The sequence below is a fragment of the Poecilia reticulata genome, chromosome 5 (genome assembly GCF_904066995.2).
Source record: "Poecilia reticulata chromosome 5, P_reticulata-male-v2, whole genome shotgun sequence".
In the NCBI taxonomy this organism is placed as follows: Eukaryota; Metazoa; Chordata; class Actinopteri; order Cyprinodontiformes; family Poeciliidae; genus Poecilia; species Poecilia reticulata.
Genome location: NC_088834.1, coordinates 3251525 through 3274075, shown reverse-complemented (window position 1 = coordinate 3274075; position 22551 = coordinate 3251525). Strand labels below are relative to the sequence as shown.

Below are 22551 nucleotides of genomic sequence, written 5' to 3'. Positions count from 1 at the left end.
GATTTTTTCCAATAAATTTTAGATTAATGTAAAACGAAGCAGGGGTGCGTAGTATCCATTATAAATTATACATGTTGACAACAAATCTCAAATTTGCATATTTGATAAAGATGTTTAGCGGACTTCAACAGATATTTTTCCGGAACTTACCTTATTTTTAAAGTTCTCACCGGATGCTAAATGTGTAACCCCCGACTGTTTGAACGCAACTCTGCTGAACCGGAAGCCAAACAAGGAATTCAGGTCCGAGGAATGTTACGTGTCATTTCAGAGTTTCAGTCATTCAGAAATCTCCTGAAGTGCTTCAGTAGTTAAACCCCTGTAAGTTTTTATCCTCTTAACTTATTCACACACAATTAGATGCTTAGGAGACTGTATTTACCGGCGGCTAGGCCTCGGTTTGTGGTCTTTTCATGTAGATAAATTGAGCTAAACTAGCTAAACTGAGTTCAAACACTATAAAATGTCAGTCTTGTCAGTCTTAAAATCTTTTCTTTTATTTAATTTAATCTCGGATAAAATTGAAACATAAAAGTTTCACAGTTTAATCTCCGCTGTTTATGATTAATTATCTGTGTTTGCTAAAACTGTTAAATTAGTTTCTGGTGTTGTGCAGAAATTAGTGTCCAGTTTGTTTCGGGTTGTTGTTAGGCTTTAAATATTGTTCGTCTACGATTTAAAATATGTTGCCATCCATTAGCTCTATTTTATAAAACCGAAACGATAATTAAAGCCAAATATCGTCTAAAAAATATATTAGTTATAAACCATAAAATTAAGCAATCCTGTAACGTTCTGGTCATTAAAGTTTTGCCTGTTTTTATATAAGTGTAAATTATAATTTAATATTTAAAAATTACATATTTACCTAAGTATAAAGTTAAGTGGAATTTGGATATTTTAAGGACCAGAATGATAATAATTCATGTAAGTAAAAAAGGAGTTTTTCCAAATCACTTTCTTTCAACATAAAACTTATGAACTTAACAGAAACTGCAGCTGTTGTGTGTCTGTCTGGTGGATCTTTGGTTAAAACATGTTTGTTTTTCATTCACTGGGTTGAAAATCCAGATATTTTACTCAAGAGTAGAAATACTTTGTAATAAAATTACACAAGTAAAAGTCAAAAGTTCAGCGTAGTAAACATACACATGAAAGTACATTTTGTTTTTATAACAGTTGATGTATTTGAGTAAATGTAACTATTTAGTTCCCAGCTCTGATCCTGTTATCTGAGCTTGTGAAGGTTTTAAAATCATATTTGTGACGTTCCTCTCCTCCTCAGGCTGCGCCGCGCTGTTGATGAACTCTTTCCTCCTCCGCTTCCTGCTGCTGACGGCTGAAGGATGAAGGCTTTGATTCTGGTTGGGGGCTACGGGACCCGGCTGCGGCCGCTCACCCTGAGCGTCCCCAAACCGCTGGTGGAGTTCTGCAACAAGCCCATCCTGCTGCACCAGGTGGAGGCGCTGGTCAAGGTGAGGAGGAGCTGCGCCGAGTCTGCTGACGGGTTCATGATGACCCTTATTGATCGGTCGCCGTGTTCCTGCGTCTCTGTGCGTGTTTGCAGGCCGGGGTGAACCACGTCGTTCTGGCTGTCAGCTACATGTCGGAGCTGCTGGAGAGGGAGATGAGAGTCCAGGAGCAGAGAGTGAGAACATTAACCAACAAGCAGAGACTGCAGCCCAAACAGGGCTGGGACGATTAATCACGATTGATTCATTATTATAATAATAATTTAGCAATAAATCACTTTTATCATTTCGTTTTTGGTGGAAAGAGAGAAAAAAGAAAATGTTAAATCATACAAAAGGAAATTATTGAATTTGTTTTAGTTTGTAATGTGATTTATTGCTTTTTGCATCAGAAATCCAGAGTGGTATCAAACCCTAGTTTTATCTGTAAATGAACAGTTTTAGCTTCATGTGGTTCAAATCCTGTAAAGAAAATCTCCTGTTAAAGTATCCAGTTGATTGGCTCTGACTTGTTGACTTAAAATAACATATTTTACATAATAAAATAAAATGACAAAATCTGTTTTTATAACCATTTGAATCTTTGTTGTTCTGGCTGCTGCGTCCTGATTTTTATTTTATTTCTGTTTCTTTGCTCAGCTCGGGATCCAGATCTCTCTGTCTCATGAGAAGGAGCCTTTGGGAACCGGTCAGTACTAACAACACGTCTAAACATTTTGAATACAGTTGAAAACAGTTGAATAAAAATACTTTCCTGCAGAGGAAATTGCTAATTTGCTGACAAACTGCTCAATTTAAAGTGTTAAATATGAGCAAATACAAATATTTATGTACACAAGCCTGATACAAGTAAATTTAATATAAAGTAAATAAATAAAACGAATGTAAGTGGAAATATGCTAATCTATAAATAAATCTGTATGAGTCCAGAATAATCTGAGAAGTTATATTATCAGATGAAATGTTGGTTTAAATGTATTTTCTTTGTATATAACTGTTTATTATTTTATTATTATTCTACAATAAACTCAAACTGATAATCAAATATAAATCCAAAAACTCTCAGATGATCTGTACCTGGAATGTTTTCTCTCCTGTTATTAATTGAAAATGTAGCTGATTGTTATTATTTATTCACTTGAAGTAAATTTCATCCACTTGTTAATCCACTGGGAGAAACATAATCCTAAAATCTGATATAATTTTGGTTCTGTAAAAGTGTATAAATTCTTTTTACTCACTTTGAAAGGTGACTAGATTTTATTTTAGGCTATCAGAGTAAAGGGGTTTGAACATAAAGGCCTGCTGCACTTTTCAGATGTGGAACAACAGACAAGATTTGAAAACAAAGAGTAGATTTTACCTCACTTTTTAGTTTTGCGTGACTTTTTGTTAATGCATAACAGAAAACGTCAGTAGAATTAACTGAAGTTGGTTTTTTCTGCACTTAAACCCATTTTTAGGTTAAAAACTTTACGGTTCATCAAAATGCTTCAGATTTCGACTCTAGTTGAATCTGCTGGTCTGCAGGAATTTAGCAAAGATTTATATCAAATAAAAGTTCAGTAAAGATGCATTTTTTCCCACGTCCCCCTTAAACATCTCCATCTGAGTTAATCCTGCAGATTGTCCTCGTCTCCGTCTCTGATTTGGTTGTTTCTGCTCGTTGGCAGCCGGGCCGCTGGCGCTGGCCCGAGAGCTGCTGAACGTCGACAACGAGCCGTTCTTCGTCCTGAACTCGGACGTTATCTGTGATTTCCCGTTCAAAGATCTGCTGCAGTTCCACCGCAGCCACGGCCAGGAGGGAACCATCGTGGTGAGGAACCGTCAGGAAGGGGTTCAGTGACCCGGAACCAGGCTGGGAAACATCCTGATAAACTCACATGAGGTTCAGGAAACGGTCAGGAATCAGCAGGGAAATTAATTCCGAATATTTCAGGTTGTAACAACCTGTTGGATTTAAATCTAAGCTTTAAAAATGGTGATGGTTTAAGACTTGTAAAATTTAATGTCATTTTTTCCTTTTGTTTGTGCTGCAGTCAGTTTCTGTTAATAATCAAAAATATAAACACATTTATAATATTATTAAATTTTATTTATAACGTAGGGATATTTGAAGTAAAATGTGTTTATTAATACTACAGTATTTATAAACTCATTTAAATTAAAATCAGATTTTAGAGGGAAAAATACTGAAGCATTTATTTATAATTACTTTAGTGTTTATAAATAAACACATTTTATTTATGAAATATGCCTGTTTTATAAATACAGACATATTTTATAAATATATAAAATAAAATATATAAAATAAAATATGTCTGTTTTATAAATACTGCAGGTTAACCGTAGTGTTGTTACCCTGCTATGAAGCTGCAGGGAAACTAAATAATAAATGTGTTTATTATATAATAAATGTGTTTATTATTACATAATAAGTGCAAAATTTAGCAGTTTTGCATTTATTTCTAAAGGAAGCAGATTTTCACATGAACTAAAAACAAAGAAAGAAAGAAACTGAGAAATAAATTCAAAACAGATTTTAAGGAAAATTTGAAATTTAGATATTTTTATTTTACTCTTCTGACTAGATTTGGACCTTAATGTGCATTTTTACCCAAAAACAGAAAAAATAAGAAAAAAAAAACAACATTTAGGTTTGGTTTATTTAAATAAAAACAGATAAAGATAGAAGAATGAAGCTTCTGTCTTTGTCTTGATCTCTGATCACATGAAAATGTTGACGGATGAAAATGTGAAACGTTTGTGTGAAGGTGACTCGGGTGGAGGAGCCGTCGAAGTACGGCGTCGTCGTTTACGAGTCGGAGAGCGGCAGGATCCAGCGCTTCGTCGAGAAGCCGCAGGTCTTCGTCTCCAACAAGATCAACGCCGGCATGTACATCTTCAATCCCAGCATGCTCAGCAGGATACAGGTGATTATTTACACCATGAAAAAGAGAAAAGGTTCCCACAGAGCCCCAAGAAGCCGCTTCCTGCTGAGCTTAGAGAGTTATTAACTTCTCCAGCAGAAAGATGAATCTTGTGAATAATTCAGGGTTTTCTTGTAAAATTGAACTTGTATGTTTTCTGGTTTATCTGCTGCGATGCGTTTGTGTGCAGCTCAGACCAACGTCTATTGAGAAGGAAATATTTCCTGTCATGGCGAGAGAGGGGCATCTGTACGCCATGGAGCTGCAGGGTAAATATTTACTACACTTTATTTTTCTGTTTTATTTTCTTTTATGTCGGAATTTTTTCCTTCCTCTTTTTTCTTTGTTTTCCTGTCTTTTTTTTTGTGAAAAGTAAAAATCTGTTTTCTTTTTTTGGTTTTACTTAAAATAAAACCTGCATCTGCAAAAGGTAACGGGATTAAAAATAATCGCTAAGACTTTATATGAAGGAAGGCGCATAAAACATGTTGCTGTCATGAACATGAAGGATTTTTCATGAATGTTTATGAATGTTATGAAGTTTCATTTGGTGAATTTCTAATGCAAAATCGCATTAAACTGTCATTATTTACAGAATAATGGAAAGTTGACGCTTTAAATGGACATTTAATGCAATTTTAGTCCAGTTTACCTGAAAATATGACCTTCTTTTATAAAAAGGAAATATGAAAGCTGTGGTTTAGTTTGTTCCTCATTAAGGAGGAAACCTGGAGCTGGTTAATCGTAAACCTCCTTTCCTGCTGCTGTAGCGTCAGAATAAGAGGAAATATTTCTGAAAAATGACTGGCTGTGATTTTTACAGCTCACAGCTCCACCAGACGTAAGTGTTTGGATCTTTTCTCACATCCAAACTTCTGTAGATCCGGAGAGGAAATGACTGCAGACAGATTGGAATATTTGAGTTTGAAAAGACAAAAATGTGCTAGAAAATAATCATTTTCTTGAATTTCTGAGTTTAAAAACTTACTTGGGAAAAAAAAAATCTAATTTTCTTAATCTCAGGATTGTTTTTGAAAACATTTAGAAATTTTCAAGTTTGAAAAGTCCAAAATTTGCTTTCTGACTTTACAAACTCAGAGATTTCCATGTTTGTTTGTTTTTTACTTTTCAAGAAATTGTCTGAAATTTTCTAGCAAATTTCTGACTTTTCAAACTCAAATATTCCAAGTTGTCGCTCATCTGCAGATCAGCTCCTCTGATGCTGCAGCTTTTCTGCATTCTCTCTCCTCCCTCTAGCCGAGCGGATCGACCAGCCCAGCAGACACGTCTCCCTCCCAGTAGACAGACCAGTGCTTCCAGTTTCTCTCTTACTGTAATCACAGTTTTCACCCTGAAGTTACCAGTCCGTAGTGATGAGTTCCCTCGTTTGCTTCTTTCATTATTTGGGATAAAATCCTAATTTTACCAGGCATTTTGGTCTAATTTCTAATGTAAATACGCTTCAAATAAGACAAAAGTCGCTTGTTAGAAACTCTTCAGCAAGTTTGCCTTAATTAAATAATTCCTTAATATTAATGAAAATCACTGGATCCACTGGTAGATTTTTTTTTTTCATGAAATAATCTGCCAGTGGAAGTAGCATTTTTTATTAATATTGGGGAAATATTGACATAGGCTGCACAGTGGCGCAGTTGGTAGAGCTGTTGCCTTGCAGCAAGAAGGTTCTGGGTTCGATTCCCGGCCTGGGGTCTTTCTGCATGGAGTTGGCATGTTCTCCCTGTGCATGCGTGGGTTTTCTCTGGGCACTCCGGTTTCCTCCCACAGTCCAAAAACATGACTGTCAGGTTAATTGGTCTGTCTAAATTGTCCCTAGGTGTGAGTGTGTGTGTCCATGGTTGTTTGTCCTGTGTGTCTCTGTGTTGCCCTGCGACAGACTGGCGACCTGTCCAGGGTGACCCCGCCTCTCGCCCGGAACGTTAGCTGGAGAGGCACCAGCAACCCTCCCGACCCCACTGAGGGACAAGGGTGAAAGAAAATGGATGGATGGATGGATGGATGGATATTGACATAAAACAAACCTTTATATCTTTATATCCTTCTGAAAAGTTTCTTGCAAGCTTCTTTTGTCTTATTTCAAATGTACTAAGATATTTGCGCTATAAACCAATACTTGGTAAGATTTTGTGTTTTTGCAGTGCTGATGAGTTCGTCTAGAGCTGGACGATACGGCTTTAAATATATAATCAGATTTGATTTCCAATTTTAATTAAGTTTCTTTGTTTTTCACTTTTTTGGCTAAAAAAAAGAAATTACAAATGGTAAAAAAATATTTTCAAAAATTGGCTCTTATTTCAATCATGCCTGTTAGAGAACATTAGGGCCAGGTTATGGTCGTTTTTCTTTAATTACAAGAATAAAGTCATAATTTTACCATTAAAAAAACATCTTAAAAGTTGTTTTTTGGGCCATGTGGAGCTTGAATGTTGTTGTCGTGATCTTTGGGTTCTTTGTTTTTCTCAATCGTTCCAGCTACTGATATTAATTTGATGCCAGTGTGTTAAAAGATTAAGTATTTATATTAATTATTATCTGCTAAGATGTATATCTTCACAATATGTTCAACATTTCTCTCTTTTCTCATAAAATTACTTCTTTATTTTCCTAATATTATGATTTTATTTCAACTCTATAGTTGTTTTCTTGTAATATTATGACTTTATTCTCATAATTTAAAATTACAGTTGATCTGAATTCAAAGTGTAAATAAACAGAGGCTGTAGAACAAGATGGCCGCCCTGAGCCTCCATGCAGATCGGATCGTTTCTCTCATTACCGACCCGTTTGGGTTGTTGTTTGGCGCCTGCAGGGTTCTGGATGGACATTGGTCAGCCGAAAGACTTCCTCACAGGAATGTGCATGTACCTCCATTCTCTGCGACAACACGCTCCAGAGAGGCTGCGCACCGGACCCGGTTTCCTTGGCAACGTCCTGGTGGTGAGTGCGGCTCGTCCACGAAACAAGTAATAAACAAACCGCAGGCTAAGAGGATCACGTTCGTCTGCAGGACCCGACGGCGCAGATCGGGGAGAACTGCACCATCGGGCCGAACGTCACCATCGGCGCCGGCGTGGTGGTCGAGGACGGCGTCAGGATAAAGCGATGCACGGTGCTGAAAGGGTCCAGGGTCCGATCGCACTCCTGGCTGGAGAGCTGCATCGTCGGGTGGAGCTCCTCCGTCGGCCAGTGGGTGAGTCCCGACCAGCGCCGATAAATGTGATGAATATCATCCTTACTAACGAAGGATGTGAAATCCAAGACGCCGCATTAGGGGTTAAAAAATAAAAAAAGAGGAAATTTCTGAACATTTTTACATTTGCTAGAAAAAAACAAGGAACCGTAAACATGTTGAGAAACAAACAAAAATTTCAGAGTTTTGAATGTCAAAAATTTGCTACTGAAACAACCTTGAAAATTTCACAAAAAAATTTAAATGATCAATTTGTGAAACTCAGAAATTTCCTTGATTTTTTTAATTGTTTTTTTTTTTTCGCAAAATTCTTCAGAATAATTTCAAAATTTTGACTTTTCAAACTCAGAAATTTCCAAGTTTTTTTTTTTAAACAAAATTTCAGATTTTTATTTTCTAGGAAATATTCGACTTTTGAAACTCTGAAATATTTAAGTTGTTTTTTTTCTGACATTTCTGAGATGAATCTCAAACTTTGAGTTGTTTGGTGGAAATGTTTTTGTTTTTCGTTTTTTTTCGATGTATGATGTCCCTGATGCGCCGTCGTGCAACTGGGTGTCAGGCGCTGATTTTTTTTTCTGTTTCCGGGTTTTTCCGGGTCGTCAGGTCCGCATGGAGAACGTGACGGTGTTGGGGGAGGACGTGATCGTAAACGACGAGCTCTACCTGAACGGCGCCAACGTCCTGCCTCATAAATCCATCAACGAGTCGGTCCCAGAGCCGCGGATCATCATGTAGCGCCACCCGGAGGCGGGCGGGAGGATAACACCTCGGCTAACTCTACTAACTGAACGCCCACGTTGCCTCGGACGAACCAACAAGTGGAAGACGAACAACCAAGTTTATTTTTTTGTTTTATTTACATTTAATTTGGACTCGTTTTAGCCCTGCATGGCTGCAGCTTCCTCTAGAAGGCAGGAAGTTCTTCAACGGGACGGACATCTGCGTCCCGCTTGGAGGAAAACCGGTTTGGGTTTGTGCATTTGGTAGTAGGGGAGAGATGATGATGGGTTTATGGGTGAACATTGCTACTTACACGTCATGCGTTCATTCTCTGTGCAGCCTCTGAAGGATCAGCTCACTGCTGAAATCATGAGAAAGTTTAAAAACTCATCAAAATGTGAATTTGTTATTTTTCTGTCAGCCGGATGAATGTAAAGAAGCAGAAAATCTCACATCAGAACTCTGGGACCAACATCATGATCCTTCATGTAGATTAAAACTTATTGTTACTCAACAGATTTTCTCTCTTTTGCTTCAGAAACGAAGCAGTTACTGACAGGAGGGAGCAGATTTTCAGCAACAGTCGGTTTGTGGCGTCTGGACTTCCTGGAAACTATCATGTTAACGTTTCACTTCCCTGAAGGCGGAAAAATCTGATTTATTTCAAGAAAAAACCTTCACTCTGTGTAAAATGTTAAATTAACGCTCAGTAGTTCCTTAATTAGGTCAAATCATTGCTTTTCAGCATCGCCTGCTATACAGAGTTAGTTTGTGTACAATTAAAAAAACTGATGTTTGGCTTTTTAAAGAAAAAAGATGATTCATGATGTGATATTTTGTAAATTATAGGTGCAAAACGTGACGTATTAATGTGGATTTAACTGTATTACAGATGGCAGGTCTGTTTGGCACATTTCAGTTTCATGAAATTCAGGAACAAAAAATGAGTCCAATCAAACTTTGAAAAAAATATTTATTTTAAAAGCTTTTTAATTTCGAGAAATATATTTTTAAAACAAATTTATTTACAAATATTCCAACAAATTAACTAAATACAGTTTTTTTTAAATTATGAATTTACCTTGAAACTTGCTGTTAATCACCTCCATTATCTTGATTTTCTTTTTCCTTTTTTGCGTCTCTCTTTATTATTCTGTTAATCCAATTCATTATTTTTTTTAATTAACATTTTTTTTAAATTTCTCTCCATCAGAACGAGTTTCATTAGGAAAGAAAATCGGTTTTGGAATCTGTATCTGATTTTTAAAAATTAAATACATGAAATATGCCAAACTGACCGCTTTAGATAAAAACACAAATTATAAAACTCATGTAGCGTTTCTAAGAATAACTCTGAGCTTCATGTGAAAAATGCAGAAATGTTGGGAAATTTCCTCTCAGTTGGATTTTTTTCAAAGCAAGAAACTGAAAACGAACAAAAACATGACAGTCGGTTTGATGGATGAACTTTAGGACTCGTCACCATGACTTTATGCTTTTTTGGTGATTTTACCTCCAGTTTTTCTGTTCATTCGGCTGAAAACTCAACAGAAACGTGGAAGCAGCAGTACTTAGTTCACTTCTCTGAACTCTTTCAGTCAATCTAGGACTTCCTGTAGAAACTGACTGGATTATTACAGTTAAAACTGTTTAGCTATCGGTACCAGAGCGCCTGAAAGGCGTGCTGGTTGCAGTCATTGTGAGAAATCCTGAAGTGGATTGAGGCTTAAACTCTAAAATATTAAGAAAACTTTAACTTCTGATCAAGTTGAAGCATTTTCTGACGTTCCGGCTGCAGATATTTCATCACTAAGTTGATCTTTATTAATTGTTTACCTCCGTTTATGTGCCGCCTGTCAGACAGCTGTCGCTTGTTTCAATGCAAAACAAGGAGACAGCTACGGTAAGCAGTTACTGATTTAAAGTCAGGCAGTGTTCTGGTGTCTAAAAGTGTAAAAACTGTTGGTGAAGGAAAGTTGTTGTTTTTTCTTGTCATCAAGGTGTTTTTCTAAAAAAAAGAAAATAAATCCACTAAATGTATTTGGATTATGTCTGTTTTTCCTGTTAATCTCAGAACTTGAAGCAAAACGAGTATAAATAAGTTCCACATTTATTGGGGCAGGAGAAGCTAATAGTTCATATTTTGTTGTGTTTTTTTTACCTCAACCCGTTAGCCAAGTTGGCCCATGTGACAAAAAGTTTGGACACCCGTCTTTGGCCCAGGCCTTACTGGTTCCCAGTAGACTCCAGTCCGTTACCAGTTGATCACAGGTAAAATCCTGACAGGTAATTTATAGTTGGTCCCAATGAAAGGAAGCATCTTCTCGGTGAACCTGTGGATGAAGGTGTGTGTAGGAGCCATTTTCCCCTTTTTTCTTTTGGTTAAATCTTAGAATTTAAATTGTTTAGTTTATTCTTATTGTTTATTTCTTGGTTAATTTATCATTAGAATTTTTGTTTAAATTGCCGTTTAGAATAAGTTCTTTGATTAGGAATTCACTTAATTAGTTAATTAATTTCAGGTTGGGATGTGGGTATTTCATGGTATAAATAGGTGGGTCTTAGGTGGCATATTATGCACGTGGGTGGTCATAAGGTTTTTTACCAGCCTACAGAATCAGACAATAAGTCATATCGGTTTTTATTGTCAGTCAGAGAGCAGGTGCAGGAATAGGAGCAGAAGCCTGTAACCTTTTGCCTGATCTGGAAAATAAACCCAAAGAACTATATTTTGACTTTTGATCCTTTTTGCTGCGTAAACCAGAATCCACGGTGCATCAGGTGACTATTTGAGTTTGATTCACCTTTTCTTTAGATCACCTTTGAGTTTTGAGTTTTTTGATTTTTGAATTTAAGTTTAGAGACAAATGGTCACTACAGTGTGGATGTGTCTGTCTGAGTCTAAATCAAAGAAGGACAGCGTCCCTCCGTCCCAGTCCAGTTGAACTCTGACCCTCCGCAGCTTCTTCACAGGGAGACGTTTGCTCGGTACCGGATGGGAAACGGCCGTCACGTCTCCGTTGAACAGACAAATCCCCCAGAATCCATCCCGGATTTGGCCCTTCCTCCGGACCGACTCGCTGACCACGCACACGCCCCAGTTCTGGTCCCGCCGGACCTCCACGTCCCAGCCATGAGTCCCGGAGGAAAACCCGTCGGCGCCCAGGGCGTCCTGGTGCTGGTCGAACCTCTCCGGGTTCTCGGGGAGGTTCTGCCTCGGCCCGAACGTGACGCTGGTCAGATCCGCGGACAGAACCAGCTCTGGGTGAGCCGTGTTCGGGTCCAGGAGGACGGGCGCGTAGGAGGCCGTCTTCTTCAGCTGGGTCCAGATGTTGTAGGCCAGGTTGCCCAGGTGTTCGGCCTCGTCTATCAGCGCTCCGCGGGGAGTCTGCGGGTCGTCCAGCAGGGGGCAGTATTTAACCCTGGCTGCTGCGGCCTTGTAGTTCTGCAGGAATCTCAGGTCAGCAGCCCTCAGCTCCTCCTCTGCGGTTCTGATTGTGTCTGACAGAACTCGTATCGCTCTGTTCAGAACCTCAATCCGATCCTTCATGTCTCTACATTTCCGTTTCTCTTCGTCGCGCAGCGCGGCGACCCTGGCCTCCTCTTCCTCCTCCAGCAGCCGGTGCAGCTGGTTGAACTGATTCCTGATGATTCCTGATCTGTGTGTTTGGACTGGGTCGTAATGTGCTCTGCTGTTCCATCACAGCTTCCCTTGGCTTGCTTCAGGAGCGCCAGCTTCTTCTTCAGAGGTTTCAGGATTCTGGCGAGGTCCTCCCGGCGGTCCTGCGCCGCCTCACTGATGGGTCTAAACCTGTGGTCGCTGTGATCCTTCGCGTCCCTGCAGACGACACAAACCGGCCGCTGATGGTCCAGGCAGAACAGCTTCAGCGTCTCTGCGTGAAGACTGCAGAGCTCCTCCGGCTCTTTCGGAGGGTTCTTCCTCCGTTCCAGGGTGAAGGTTTCACACAGGTTCTTCAAGGCCAGGTTGCTGGGCGGAGATCGGAACGAGGAGACGTCCTTACAGAGCGGGCAGGTGTCTCTCCGCCTCTCGGTCCACCATCTCTGCAGACAGGCTCTGCAGAAGCTGTGGCTGCAGGACAACACGACGGGGTCGCTGAAGATGTCGAAGCAGATTGGACAGGAGAGGTCTTTCTCTGACGGACAGGACATCGTACCTCCTGCTCCTCTTTAAATCTGAAACTCTCCACCGCGCCTGTCATGGCGCAGCTCCGGCTGTTCCTGTTCAAGCATAAATGAGGAACATCGAAGCTGAGAGGGAAGGAAGAAACATGAAATATCGCAGGATTTTAGTTCAGAGGAAATGCAGAGATTCAGACAGAAAAACTTCCCAGTTCACAGCTCTGTTTGATAAACACAAACATCACCATGGAAAAGCGCTGAAGTGGCTCTTACTGGTAAACGCGTCCTGTAAGAAACATTTTAAATGTTTGTTCTCCCTTCAAGCCCCATAAACTCCTCGTCTGGGTTTGATTATCACAGAACCTGGACCAAAGTTAATCAATCAATCAAGTTCATTCCTGTAGCACATTTCAGAAACAAGGCAGTTCTTGTTTATAACCGATTATAAACAAGTAATTACATTTTGTCATCATCAAAATCATCAACAAATACAAATCAAATATGTTGATCAATCATTGTTTCATTGATGAATCAAAAGCAACTCTAACAGCTGGATTTTTAGTCTGGATTTTAAGGAACTCAGTGTTTCGGCTGTTTTGCAGTTTTTTGGAAGTTTGTTCCAGATTTGTGGAGCATAGAAGCTGAATGCAGCTTCTCCATGTTTGGTTCTGGTTCTGGGGATGAATGGATGAGTTTCTCTGGATCTTACTGAGACATTAATCCTCTAATCTTCTTCAGGCGACAGAAGGTCGACGTTCTTAACGTCTTTCTTTATGCGTTTCTAAAGGTTCAGATTTTGTGCCTTAAAAATGGGCTTCTGTCTCTTTAAGAAGCTCCTGCTCTGTCTGAAGCTCCGCCTTCAGGAAGCAGTCACAAAATGGCTCCTCTATTAACCCTTTAGTGTTTTTACCAGAAGTAAAAACTGAGCAGTAGCTCCTATAATGAGCAGATGTGATATCTGATATCAGCAGATGTTCCTCCAGATGCTTGCTAATTGCTGCTGGCTAGTCTGAAGGAGCTGAGCAGGGGAGGAGCTGTGCCTCAAAGGCGGAGCTAGGTCCACCCAGGCGGTTTTTACAGCCGAATGGTTGCCATGGAGACTAAAGGACTTCTTAAATATGCATGAAATAATCAAAGCAAAACTCCAGGTGCTTTGTTGATCAGGGGATAACTTTATAATATGAATTAAAACTGAAAAACGTTGATTTTAGACGATCACATTTTAAATGAACATGAAGAAAGAAATAACAAAAAGTTACACTAATATCCTTCGTGCCGAGTCAGATTCTAATGGGCTTTACAATGACATTTATAAAACATGAAACCAGAGAAGCACCACTGAAAAATAAAGAGCTGAGACAGCTGACAGGAGTTTAACTTTATTTAGTTAAAATGTGTTTAATGTCACACAGAGAAAATACAGAAATAACTTCACCTTCCAAAAGCTTGATCCCAAAAATCTACCTAAACTTTAAAATGTGTATTTATTAAGGATTTATTTGCATTTCAGCATCTTTTACTGATAAATTTAATAAATGTACTTAATAAAACTGATCCTGTTTCTTTAATAAAACATGCATCCTGCTTTCTCTGCCTGATTGCGTCAGCTTAAAGTGGTTCATCAGGGCATCTTGCTGCAGGCAGTATCTTCAGTGGAGATGCATTCTTGGTGCAAACGTAGGCGAACAGCTTCTCAGTGAAATTATGTGTGAAGGTGTGAAGATGATTGTCGGCATCGAGGTCAAAAAAAGAAACTTTTCCTTCCTCCCAGTCCAGTAGAACCCGGATCCTGTGGAGCTTCGTCACTGGCAGAGCTGTGCTGGGAACCGCGCAGGAGGTCGCTGCGTAGCTGCCATCGCTGAGACAGATCCCCCAGAACCCGGCCTGAATCTGTCCCTTTCTGGGGACGGACTCTGACAGCACGCCCACACCCCAGAACTCCTCGGTTTGGACCTCCACATCCCAGCTGTGCGTCCCAGAGCTGAAGCCCTGGTGGCTGATGACGCAGTGGCGCTGCTCAAACCTCTCTGGGTTACCAGGAAGCTCCCGTCTCGGCCCAAACGTCACCGCCCTCAGATCTGCAGACAAGCTCAGGTGCGGTTCGGCCGTGTTTGGGTCCAGAACCAGCGGAGAGAAGGAGACCAAGCGCTTCATCTTGGTCCAGATGTTGTAGTTCAGGTTGCCCAGATGTTTGGCCTCATCCAGCAGCGCTCCTGGGAGAGGCTGTGGCTCGTCCAGCGGGGGGCGCTGTTGGACTCTTCCCTTTGCGGCCTTGTAGTTCTGCAGCAGCAACACATCCTCAGAACATCTGAACTCTTCTTCTGCTGTTGTGACGGTTTCTGAAAGATCCTCCATGTTCTTCCTCAGGGCCTCCATGTTCTCCTTCATCGCCTGCGTCTTCTGCTCCTCTTCCTCCCTCACAGCTCGGACCCTCTGCTCCTCTTCCTCCTGCAGGAACTGGTGAAGCTCCTTAATCTGCTCTTTAATCTGCCTCTCTATTCTGTCAGCCTGGGTCTTAATGTGTTCTGCAGTTTCATCACATTTTCCCTGAACCTCTCTGAACCGGGTCAGTTTCTCCTTCAGGGGCTCCAGCTGGTTCTGCAGCTGGTCTCGGCGGTCCTGGACGGCTTCCTGGACCGGTCTGAAGCTGTGGCCGCTGTGTGCCTTCGAGTCTCTGCAGACGAGACAAACCGGCTCCTCGTGGTCCAGACAGAACAGCTTGAGCTGCTCGGAGTGCAGACCGCAGAGGGCCTCCGACCCGGCCGGACCTCTCTGACCTCTGCCCAGGAAGAAGGCGAAACACAGGTTCTTCATCACCAGGTTGGCTGGCGGGTCCCTCAGCAGCGACGCCTCCTTGCAGAGCGGACACAGCCGGGTTCTCTTCTGGGCCCAGTCCGCCTGCAGGCAGCCGCTGCAGAAGCTGTGGCTGCACTCCAGCTTCACCGGGTCGCTGAAGATGTCGCAGCACAGAGTGCAGGTCAGATCCTTCTTTGACTGCAGCAGCATCTTCAGCTGTCAGCGGACAGAACAATGCTGCTGGTCTTCTCTGACAGATCCCAGAGCTCCCAGTGCTCCCAGAGCTCCCAGAGCTCCCTCCTTTGTCAGCCGTACAGTCAAAGCTTCGTGTGATGAGGAGGAGCGTCCACTCCTGAAGAAAAAGGCTGTGACACCAGATAACAACATTTCCAATGCAAACTCAAACCCACACAGATAAAAACTCCTCTGACCTTATATGAAGGAGCTGACTGCTCTCCCTGTTTCAGATGGAAATGTCCGTCCAGCCACTGTCTCTTCCAGGGAAGACCAAACTTTTTCACATCACAGACCAAAAAATATTTCAGTTTTAAAACCTAAAATCACCAAAAAGGTTGAAATTTTAAACTAAGCTTGAACTATTTTAATTAAACAAATAAAGTTTAAATAAATCTCAAATGGTTTTTGCACATTGTCCTTGTTAAATGATTTTTGTATTTTATTCTTTTTTATGTTTTTAATGTCTGTACAGCTCTTTGGTCCTCTGTGTGTTTTTAGAGAGCTTTGTGAATACAATGATATCGGATTGGATTAAATGAAATGCATGCAGGCTGGTTAAAATATTCCATCTGTTCTCAGCAATAAAAGCAGGATACGGCCTCTACTGCTTGATGTTTTTAGTCTATTTTATACAGTAATTAAAAGCAGATTTTAGGTGCACCAAGGTTTGGCCCAATTTATCATGAAAATAGAATGAAGCCACCAAGTTTGGAAAAGTAGATCACTTGTTTTCTAACATTTTTGTCAGTAGATTTGAATGTAAAAGTTGTTTGGGTGAGTCTGCATGCAAACACTCAGGACCTTCTTCCATGGCAACAGAGTCACCAACTTGCAGTTTTTCTTCTTTTCAGCCTGTTTAACTTTCAGCTCTTCAGTCCTGCAGCGTTTATCTGATACAGCTTCATAAAGAGTTTTAGTGTTTAGATGTGGAGTCATAGGTCCTCCTGCAGGTTTACAGAGCAGATTTTAATCCTAAACGTTGAATTACCTCTCTGTTCAGCTTGGTTTATCTGTCTGTCTTCCTGTTTCTTCTGTTTTGCATTTAACAGCATGAAGCTTATCTTCATGCTCCTGATGTTGCTCTGCCTTGACGCCTCCTGGCTTTTTCACTTCCTGTTACCTCCACCGGACCTCTTTTACTTTAAGAAACAAAAACACAGACTGGTAATGACTTTATTCAGGATTAAACAAAATTATGGCCCTAATCTGTGACACAAAAACAGGACAGAAAGTGGAAAACTTTCAGCTTCACTGTCTTACTGTTATTTTTCATCAGTATTTGGGACAGATCCTTGCAACTTGGTTGAACCTTCAGCATATTAAATACTGTTATTAAAAGTAATATTAGTAGCTATTATTATGTATTAGTACATATTATAAACATTTTTACTCAATATGTGCATTTTAAATGCACAGTTTAATGACAATAAAGCCTGTCTACTATATTCTACCCATACACAGGTTTTTCTATGTTCAACCAGCAATGCCATCGACCGTATCAGGAGTAAGGTGGCAGTGGCTCATCATTATGAATACATCTAATAACATTTATTTACACCCTGGTCTAATTTCCACAAGACCATCAAAGTAGTTTCACTAGATGCTACTTGGTTTTGTAAACCCAAACCTCTTAAAGAAAAACCTTCAAGAAAAATCCATCAATAAGCTACTCTTAAAACTAAACATTTACTGTAGTGTCAATAAACAAAAGAAAATGTGGCAACTTCTAAGTACATAATGCTTTTTCTTTTAAATTATAAGTGTAGGAAATTGTAACAATATGTCTATAAAAATGTTTTAACCACTGTCATATTTGTCTTCTATGAATGTTTTATAGCAATAAACCATTTATGAATTTGTTAAAACACCAGAGTCAACCTGGTTTAAACACAATCTTCCCTCAGTGGGTAAATGGGCGGCTGCTAGCAGCTAGCTTTAGCTTCACATGCTAACCGGCGCTAATCTGGGTCATAAAGTTGTCCTTTCAACAAAAACACGGTGGAGTTTCATAAAATAAACTCTGATGGTGCTTCAGCACATGTAACATGCTTTGGAAACTACTAACTCAACATAAACATGATTTGAAACTAAAAATAATCGTAAGCGGCTCTCCTCCACCTACAACCTCCCCCCTTCAACCGTTGTTTTTGGGGAAGCCGAGGGCGCGCCTGAAGGACCCCAGTACATGTAGTTACAACAAAGCACCAGTAGGTGGCCTTAAGGGACCAATAAGGACTACACTTCAGTTTTGGTGAAACTCATCAACATTTTTCATGGTGCATAAAGTCTGTGGAGCAAAATTAGTTCTGCTTTAATTTACATAGGGATCATCTTCTGATAATGTTTTCATGTCTTCAATTTGGATGCATTTAATGAAAAAATAAAACAATCTGCTTTCAATCACTGGCTGACCAATTAATACACAGTTAATTCGTTAAAATGCAGAACTAGTGCTCTTTATTCCTGTCCGCTTTATATGGAAATAAAATACGTTTCCAGTTTTTATTATGGGTTTTATTGTAGGCTGATCAGTTCCAGCAGTGACCAGCAGGGGGAGCAGCCGGTAAACCTTTCTCCTGTGTAATGTCCCAATCTGCCGCAGTTTGACCTGATTTTCTGCCTGTTCATCTCTTCTCTCACCTTCATGTAAAACAAAAATACATGTAAGCAAAACAGGAGAAAAAAGCAAAGCTGTGCAAAATGCACAAAGGCATATATAATAATAATAATAATAATAATAATAGTTTCTTGATTTTTTCCAGGATATTTGATGTTTGAAAATCTTCTGTTTTATATTTAAGGAAACATTTAGTGTCACTGGGAAAATCAGTAATTATCATGCAGCATGTGAGCAATAACAAAAGTTTAATGAAGCTTTTTTTGGAGTTCATCTTTTTTTACATCAAGACTTCTATAGATCTTTAAGCTCATCCATCCATCCCTGCTTATTCTTGAGGGGTTTTTCTTTTACAGAAAGAAATGTTTTTGTAATAACAATAAATATTGAAGAGCTCAGGTGGGACAGGTATCCTTTATGGAAAGTGTCTAAAAGAAAGCAAGAGTAGTCCCATTTAAAGTTTCCTAAACGTCATACAATACAGCCTATAGAATACTATATAGAATACTACTATAGGATGGCTTAAATTGAAGCATAGCCATGTGTTACAATGGCCTAGTCAAAGTCAGGATCTAGATCCAAATGAGAATCTGTGGTAAGACAGTATCTATCCAGTCAGACTGAGTTTGAATTGTTTTTTCATAGAAAAATAAGCCAAACTTTCTGGTCTAGATGTGCAAAACTGGTAGAGAAATTCCTAAAAAACAAAAAACACCTGCAGTTATACACAAAAGCATGCCACACTTTTCAGATTCTTGTTCGCAAAATAACTACAACTTTTTACTTCACAATTTTGAACAACTTTGTGTTTGTTTATCATGTAAATCACATTTACTATATCTATAAGTAGATTTTGTTTATTTTTGACACACTTGAAGATTTGTGATTTATGACAGTAAAATCAAGTTTACTCTGATAAAATTGTATTTTAAAGCATGCAATTGCTTAAAAGAGGTCTCAGTGGAAATGACTCTAAAGGTTCTGTATGTTGAAAAACAGAAAGTTTGGATGTTTTGCTATGAACCACATTCCCTCCACTGCACAGACGCTGAAACTCTGAGATGAATAAAGTTGATCTTTTATCATCACACAATAAGAAGCTCATTTAGATCATATGATGCCAACCACAATATAAGGGAAAGGTTTTACAGCAGACAAAGGAAGCTTGACCCTAATTGCTTTGGGAATCATAAATCAGTGATAAAACTGTGGAAAACTTTTGCTTTAAACAAAAATACAAGGTTATTTCTAGAGCAAAAGAAAAGGAATATCCTTTATAGTGCCACAAAGAGAAAATTCAGGAGCAAGTTAAAGAAGCATATTTAAACCAAGGTAAAAACAAACAAACAAACATATTTAAAATATATACAAGAAGAGGTACGTTTGTGCCCTAACTTATAAAACAAACAAAAAAAAAAAACAAGAAAGGGAGGAAAACTACTTTATGTGTTTTTCTAGAGAAACTGTGAGGCTGCAGTCTGGATGTTTCTGGATATTTGCACTTTAACATCATTGCATAAGTCATAAACCCTGTGATTTTATGACAGGATACAACTTCTGTTTGGTCGGATAAGAATGAGTGCCTTACTTATCTTGACTCATGTCCACTGTGTGCAAGTGTCATACATAAACAGACAGCTAATCTATCCAGGTGAAATGTTTTACCAGCCAATAAAACGGATCTGCTGCTTCTTTAGGTCAATGTTTTCTGCAAGTCACGTTTATAGTGGTGGATTTGAATCTAGTAGATGCATTCAGCCTTTTTTAATAACTTTTAGGGAGTTATAGAGAAACCATACACTTCTTACCCTACGATTTATTATCCATTATCGGCTTGTTATACTCAAATTAATGTAAATTAAGTAATAACGTCCAGTTCGATATTCTTTAAGTGTTGTAATTTGGCCGCCATCCAGTAGAGGGCGCTGGTATCCCTGAACAGGAAAGAGGAACAGACGGTGGTTCTGCCGACTGGAGGAGCAGCAGCAGCAACTTCTCATTAAAAAATGACTGATTTGTTATAAAGGTTAGGATTTGCTGACAGAAAAGGGGAGAAGATATCAGGAAAATTGGGATTTTGCGGGCTGTCGAGAGTTTGTGGAGCGAAGTCTACCATTCCTTCAAGAGCAACTTGCAACTACATATTTTATTTTTCTATTTAGTAATCTAAGAGGTTCCTGTTTTGTTAAACTCTTAAGTTTAATAATATGAGAACGCCACATTTTTTTTGGTTAATTCAGGCTGTAAAACAGCTGACATAAAATAATGTTACATTTAATTATGGGTTTTTTTTAATTCTCCATTTTATTAAAAAATTTAGTCCTTTATGATATGGAAAGTTATTCGGCTCTCTTAATACATGAGAAAACTCAGATTTTTTTTTAAAAATTGTTGGCCAATCAATTTCAGATTAACTCATTAATCAATATTGCATCCTTATTTTTATTTTTTTTCCAGGTCAAAGAAATTATTGCATTTATTGCTTTCAGAACAGCCTCAATCTATAAGTGGTCAAAAGTTCTGCTCATTCCCAGTTTGTGTTAAATCCGGTGAAGGCGTGAGATTATTTTGAACCTGAGAAAGGAGGTTAAACACATTTATCAAATAACAGTCATCCTGTTCCAATCAGTTTTAATTCAAAGCCGTCAGAGCATTTATGAACCATTCACTGAGTTCAGCTCTGTGAGGTTTTCTGTCTGGGGGAAGTGAGGAGGGAGGATTATGCTGCTCTTTCCCACCGGGTCAGACATGAAGGAGTTCATGTTCCTGTTCTCCTGACTGACAGGTTGGAGCGGGACAAACCGTCGCCCTTTGACTAAACAAGGAGGCTGCAGGAGCAAAGCAAACTGGAGCCAAAGCTGATGTTCCCTGTTGCTCAGTCAAACAGAAGCATGTTCCTGGAAAATGCTTCCAGGGAAAAAACACTGATTGGTGTGAAGGGTTTGGTGCAATAAAGGTGAATTCTGACACGTGTTTTTTTCCACTACTCTTCAGTTTTGAAGATATTTTTGTTTAACTTCTTGAGCAAATATCTTGGTAGACTTAAAAAAAGGGGCAAAATTAACTTACAAGTAACTTTTCAGCAACATTTACGAGCTTGTTTTGAGTCAATAATTAATTTATTTTGATGAAAAAGTTCTAGTTTCATTGGCAGATTATGTATAATATTGTTTTAGCTGAAAAAAGCCAGTAGAACTAGAACTTTTTCACAAATATTATTAACTTAAAACAAACTAGTTTATATTGCTGAAAAGTTACTTGTAAGTTAGTTTAGTCTTATTTCAAGTGAACAAAGATATTTCAATTAGAAACTGGACCAAAAATACTAGATAGGATTTTGTATTTTTTGCAGTGTTCAAATATTTGTTTGTATTGCCTTTTAATACGTTGAATTTATTTATACCCAGAGGTGGGAGCAGTGCCAAAAATGTACTCAAGTAAGAGTAGCACAACTTCAACATATTTTTATTCAAGTAAAAACAAAACCTAGCTGTCCAAGAAATTACTCAAGAGTAAAAAAGTATTTTGAAAAAAGTTTATTGAAGTACTGATTAGCTGATCAAATTATCAATAATTTAATATTTAAAAGTTACGTAAACAGAACAAAAAAATAAAGTCAAGTGAAAATGTTGGTATTATAAGGACAAAATGACTTGAATGAATGAATGAATTACTAAATAATTCATATAAGTAACAAAAATAACAAAGTCAGGTAGAAGAAAATGTTTCTGTCACTAACAGACTTATGAACTTTAACAGAAACTGTGTTTGGTGGATGTTTTGTTAAAACATGTTTGTTTTTCGTTCAGTTGGTAGAAAATCCAGAAATTTTCCTCAAGAGTAGAGATACTTATAATAAAACTATTAAAGTAAAACATACAGAATAGCAAAAATGTTCTTAAAAGTACAGCTTTTCAAAAACGTTACTGAAGTAAATTTAACTGAGTAAATGTAACTAGTTACTACCGAACTCTGATTGTACCTGGATGAAAACTAACTCTGGCACATGCTGTGATGTGCATCGTTCCTTTTGAAATAAATAAATAAGCTATATTTGTGAATCCAGACATCGCTGTCCAGTTCACTCTGGAGGTTCTGCGAAACGTCTGGGTCTGTGTTGGGACGGGAAACTCTCCATAAGGGGCCCAATCGATCAGCTGACTCCTCCCAAAATGCAGAGCAGCTCTGAGCTTCTCCCACGTGACGCAGCGCTGCACCTTATCTCGCTTCACCGTGTCGGGAACTGGAATGCAGACTCACCTGTGAATCAAGAATTTCATATTTTATCTCGGCTCTTTACCGAAACACATCAGAGAAACTTCTGCGTCACCGCAGACGAGATGCCAACTTGTAGATTATTCTGATCCAACTTGAAACTGTCATGAGTCGTAAGTTTAAAGCAGATGTGAAATGGAGATAAGAGCTAAA

The 22551-nt window shown here is 39.0% G+C and overlaps 2 protein-coding genes and 1 pseudogene across 2 annotated transcripts; 1 reads left to right on the top strand and 2 right to left on the bottom strand.

Annotated features, from left to right (window-relative positions):
* Positions 1-20: 20 nt before the first annotated feature.
* gmppb (GDP-mannose pyrophosphorylase B) lies at positions 21-10373 on the top strand. The gene is made up of 10 exons (XM_008408351.3): positions 21-321; positions 1286-1475; positions 1568-1648; positions 2112-2160; positions 3146-3288; positions 4247-4405; positions 4593-4671; positions 7230-7357; positions 7428-7610; positions 8217-10373. Exons 2-10 carry the CDS (start codon positions 1347-1349, stop codon positions 8346-8348), a joined length of 1083 nt encoding a protein of 360 aa, XP_008406573.1. The 5' UTR covers positions 21-321; positions 1286-1346; the 3' UTR covers positions 8349-10373.
* Positions 10374-10442: 69 nt separating this feature from the next.
* On the bottom strand, positions 10443-12948 carry LOC103464363 (E3 ubiquitin-protein ligase TRIM39-like; annotated as a pseudogene).
* An 888-nt stretch (positions 12949-13836) lies between these two features.
* On the bottom strand, positions 13837-15579 carry LOC108166287 (nuclear factor 7, ovary-like). The gene has a single exon (XM_017304682.2). The coding sequence runs from the start codon at positions 15477-15479 to the stop codon at positions 14082-14084; it is 1398 nt and encodes a 465-aa protein (XP_017160171.1). The 5' UTR covers positions 15480-15579; the 3' UTR covers positions 13837-14081.
* Positions 15580-22551: the final 6972 nt, after the last annotated feature.

What these genes read in the sequence shown, in the direction of transcription:
- gmppb (XM_008408351.3), top strand. Translation starts at nt 1,347, where the DNA reads ATGAAGGCTTTGATTCTGGTTGGGGGCTACGGGACCCGGCTGCGGCCG. An exon ending in AGGTGGAGGCGCTGGTCAAG is followed by an intron (nt 1,476 to 1,567) that starts GTGAGGAGGAGC and finishes GCGTGTTTGCAG; the next exon opens with GCCGGGGTGAACCACGTCGT. An exon ending in TCCTTGGCAACGTCCTGGTG is followed by an intron (nt 7,358 to 7,427) that starts GTGAGTGCGGCT and finishes GTTCGTCTGCAG; the next exon opens with GACCCGACGGCGCAGATCGG.
- LOC108166287 (XM_017304682.2), bottom strand. Translation starts at nt 15,479, where the DNA reads ATGCTGCTGCAGTCAAAGAAGGATCTGACCTGCACTCTGTGCTGCGAC.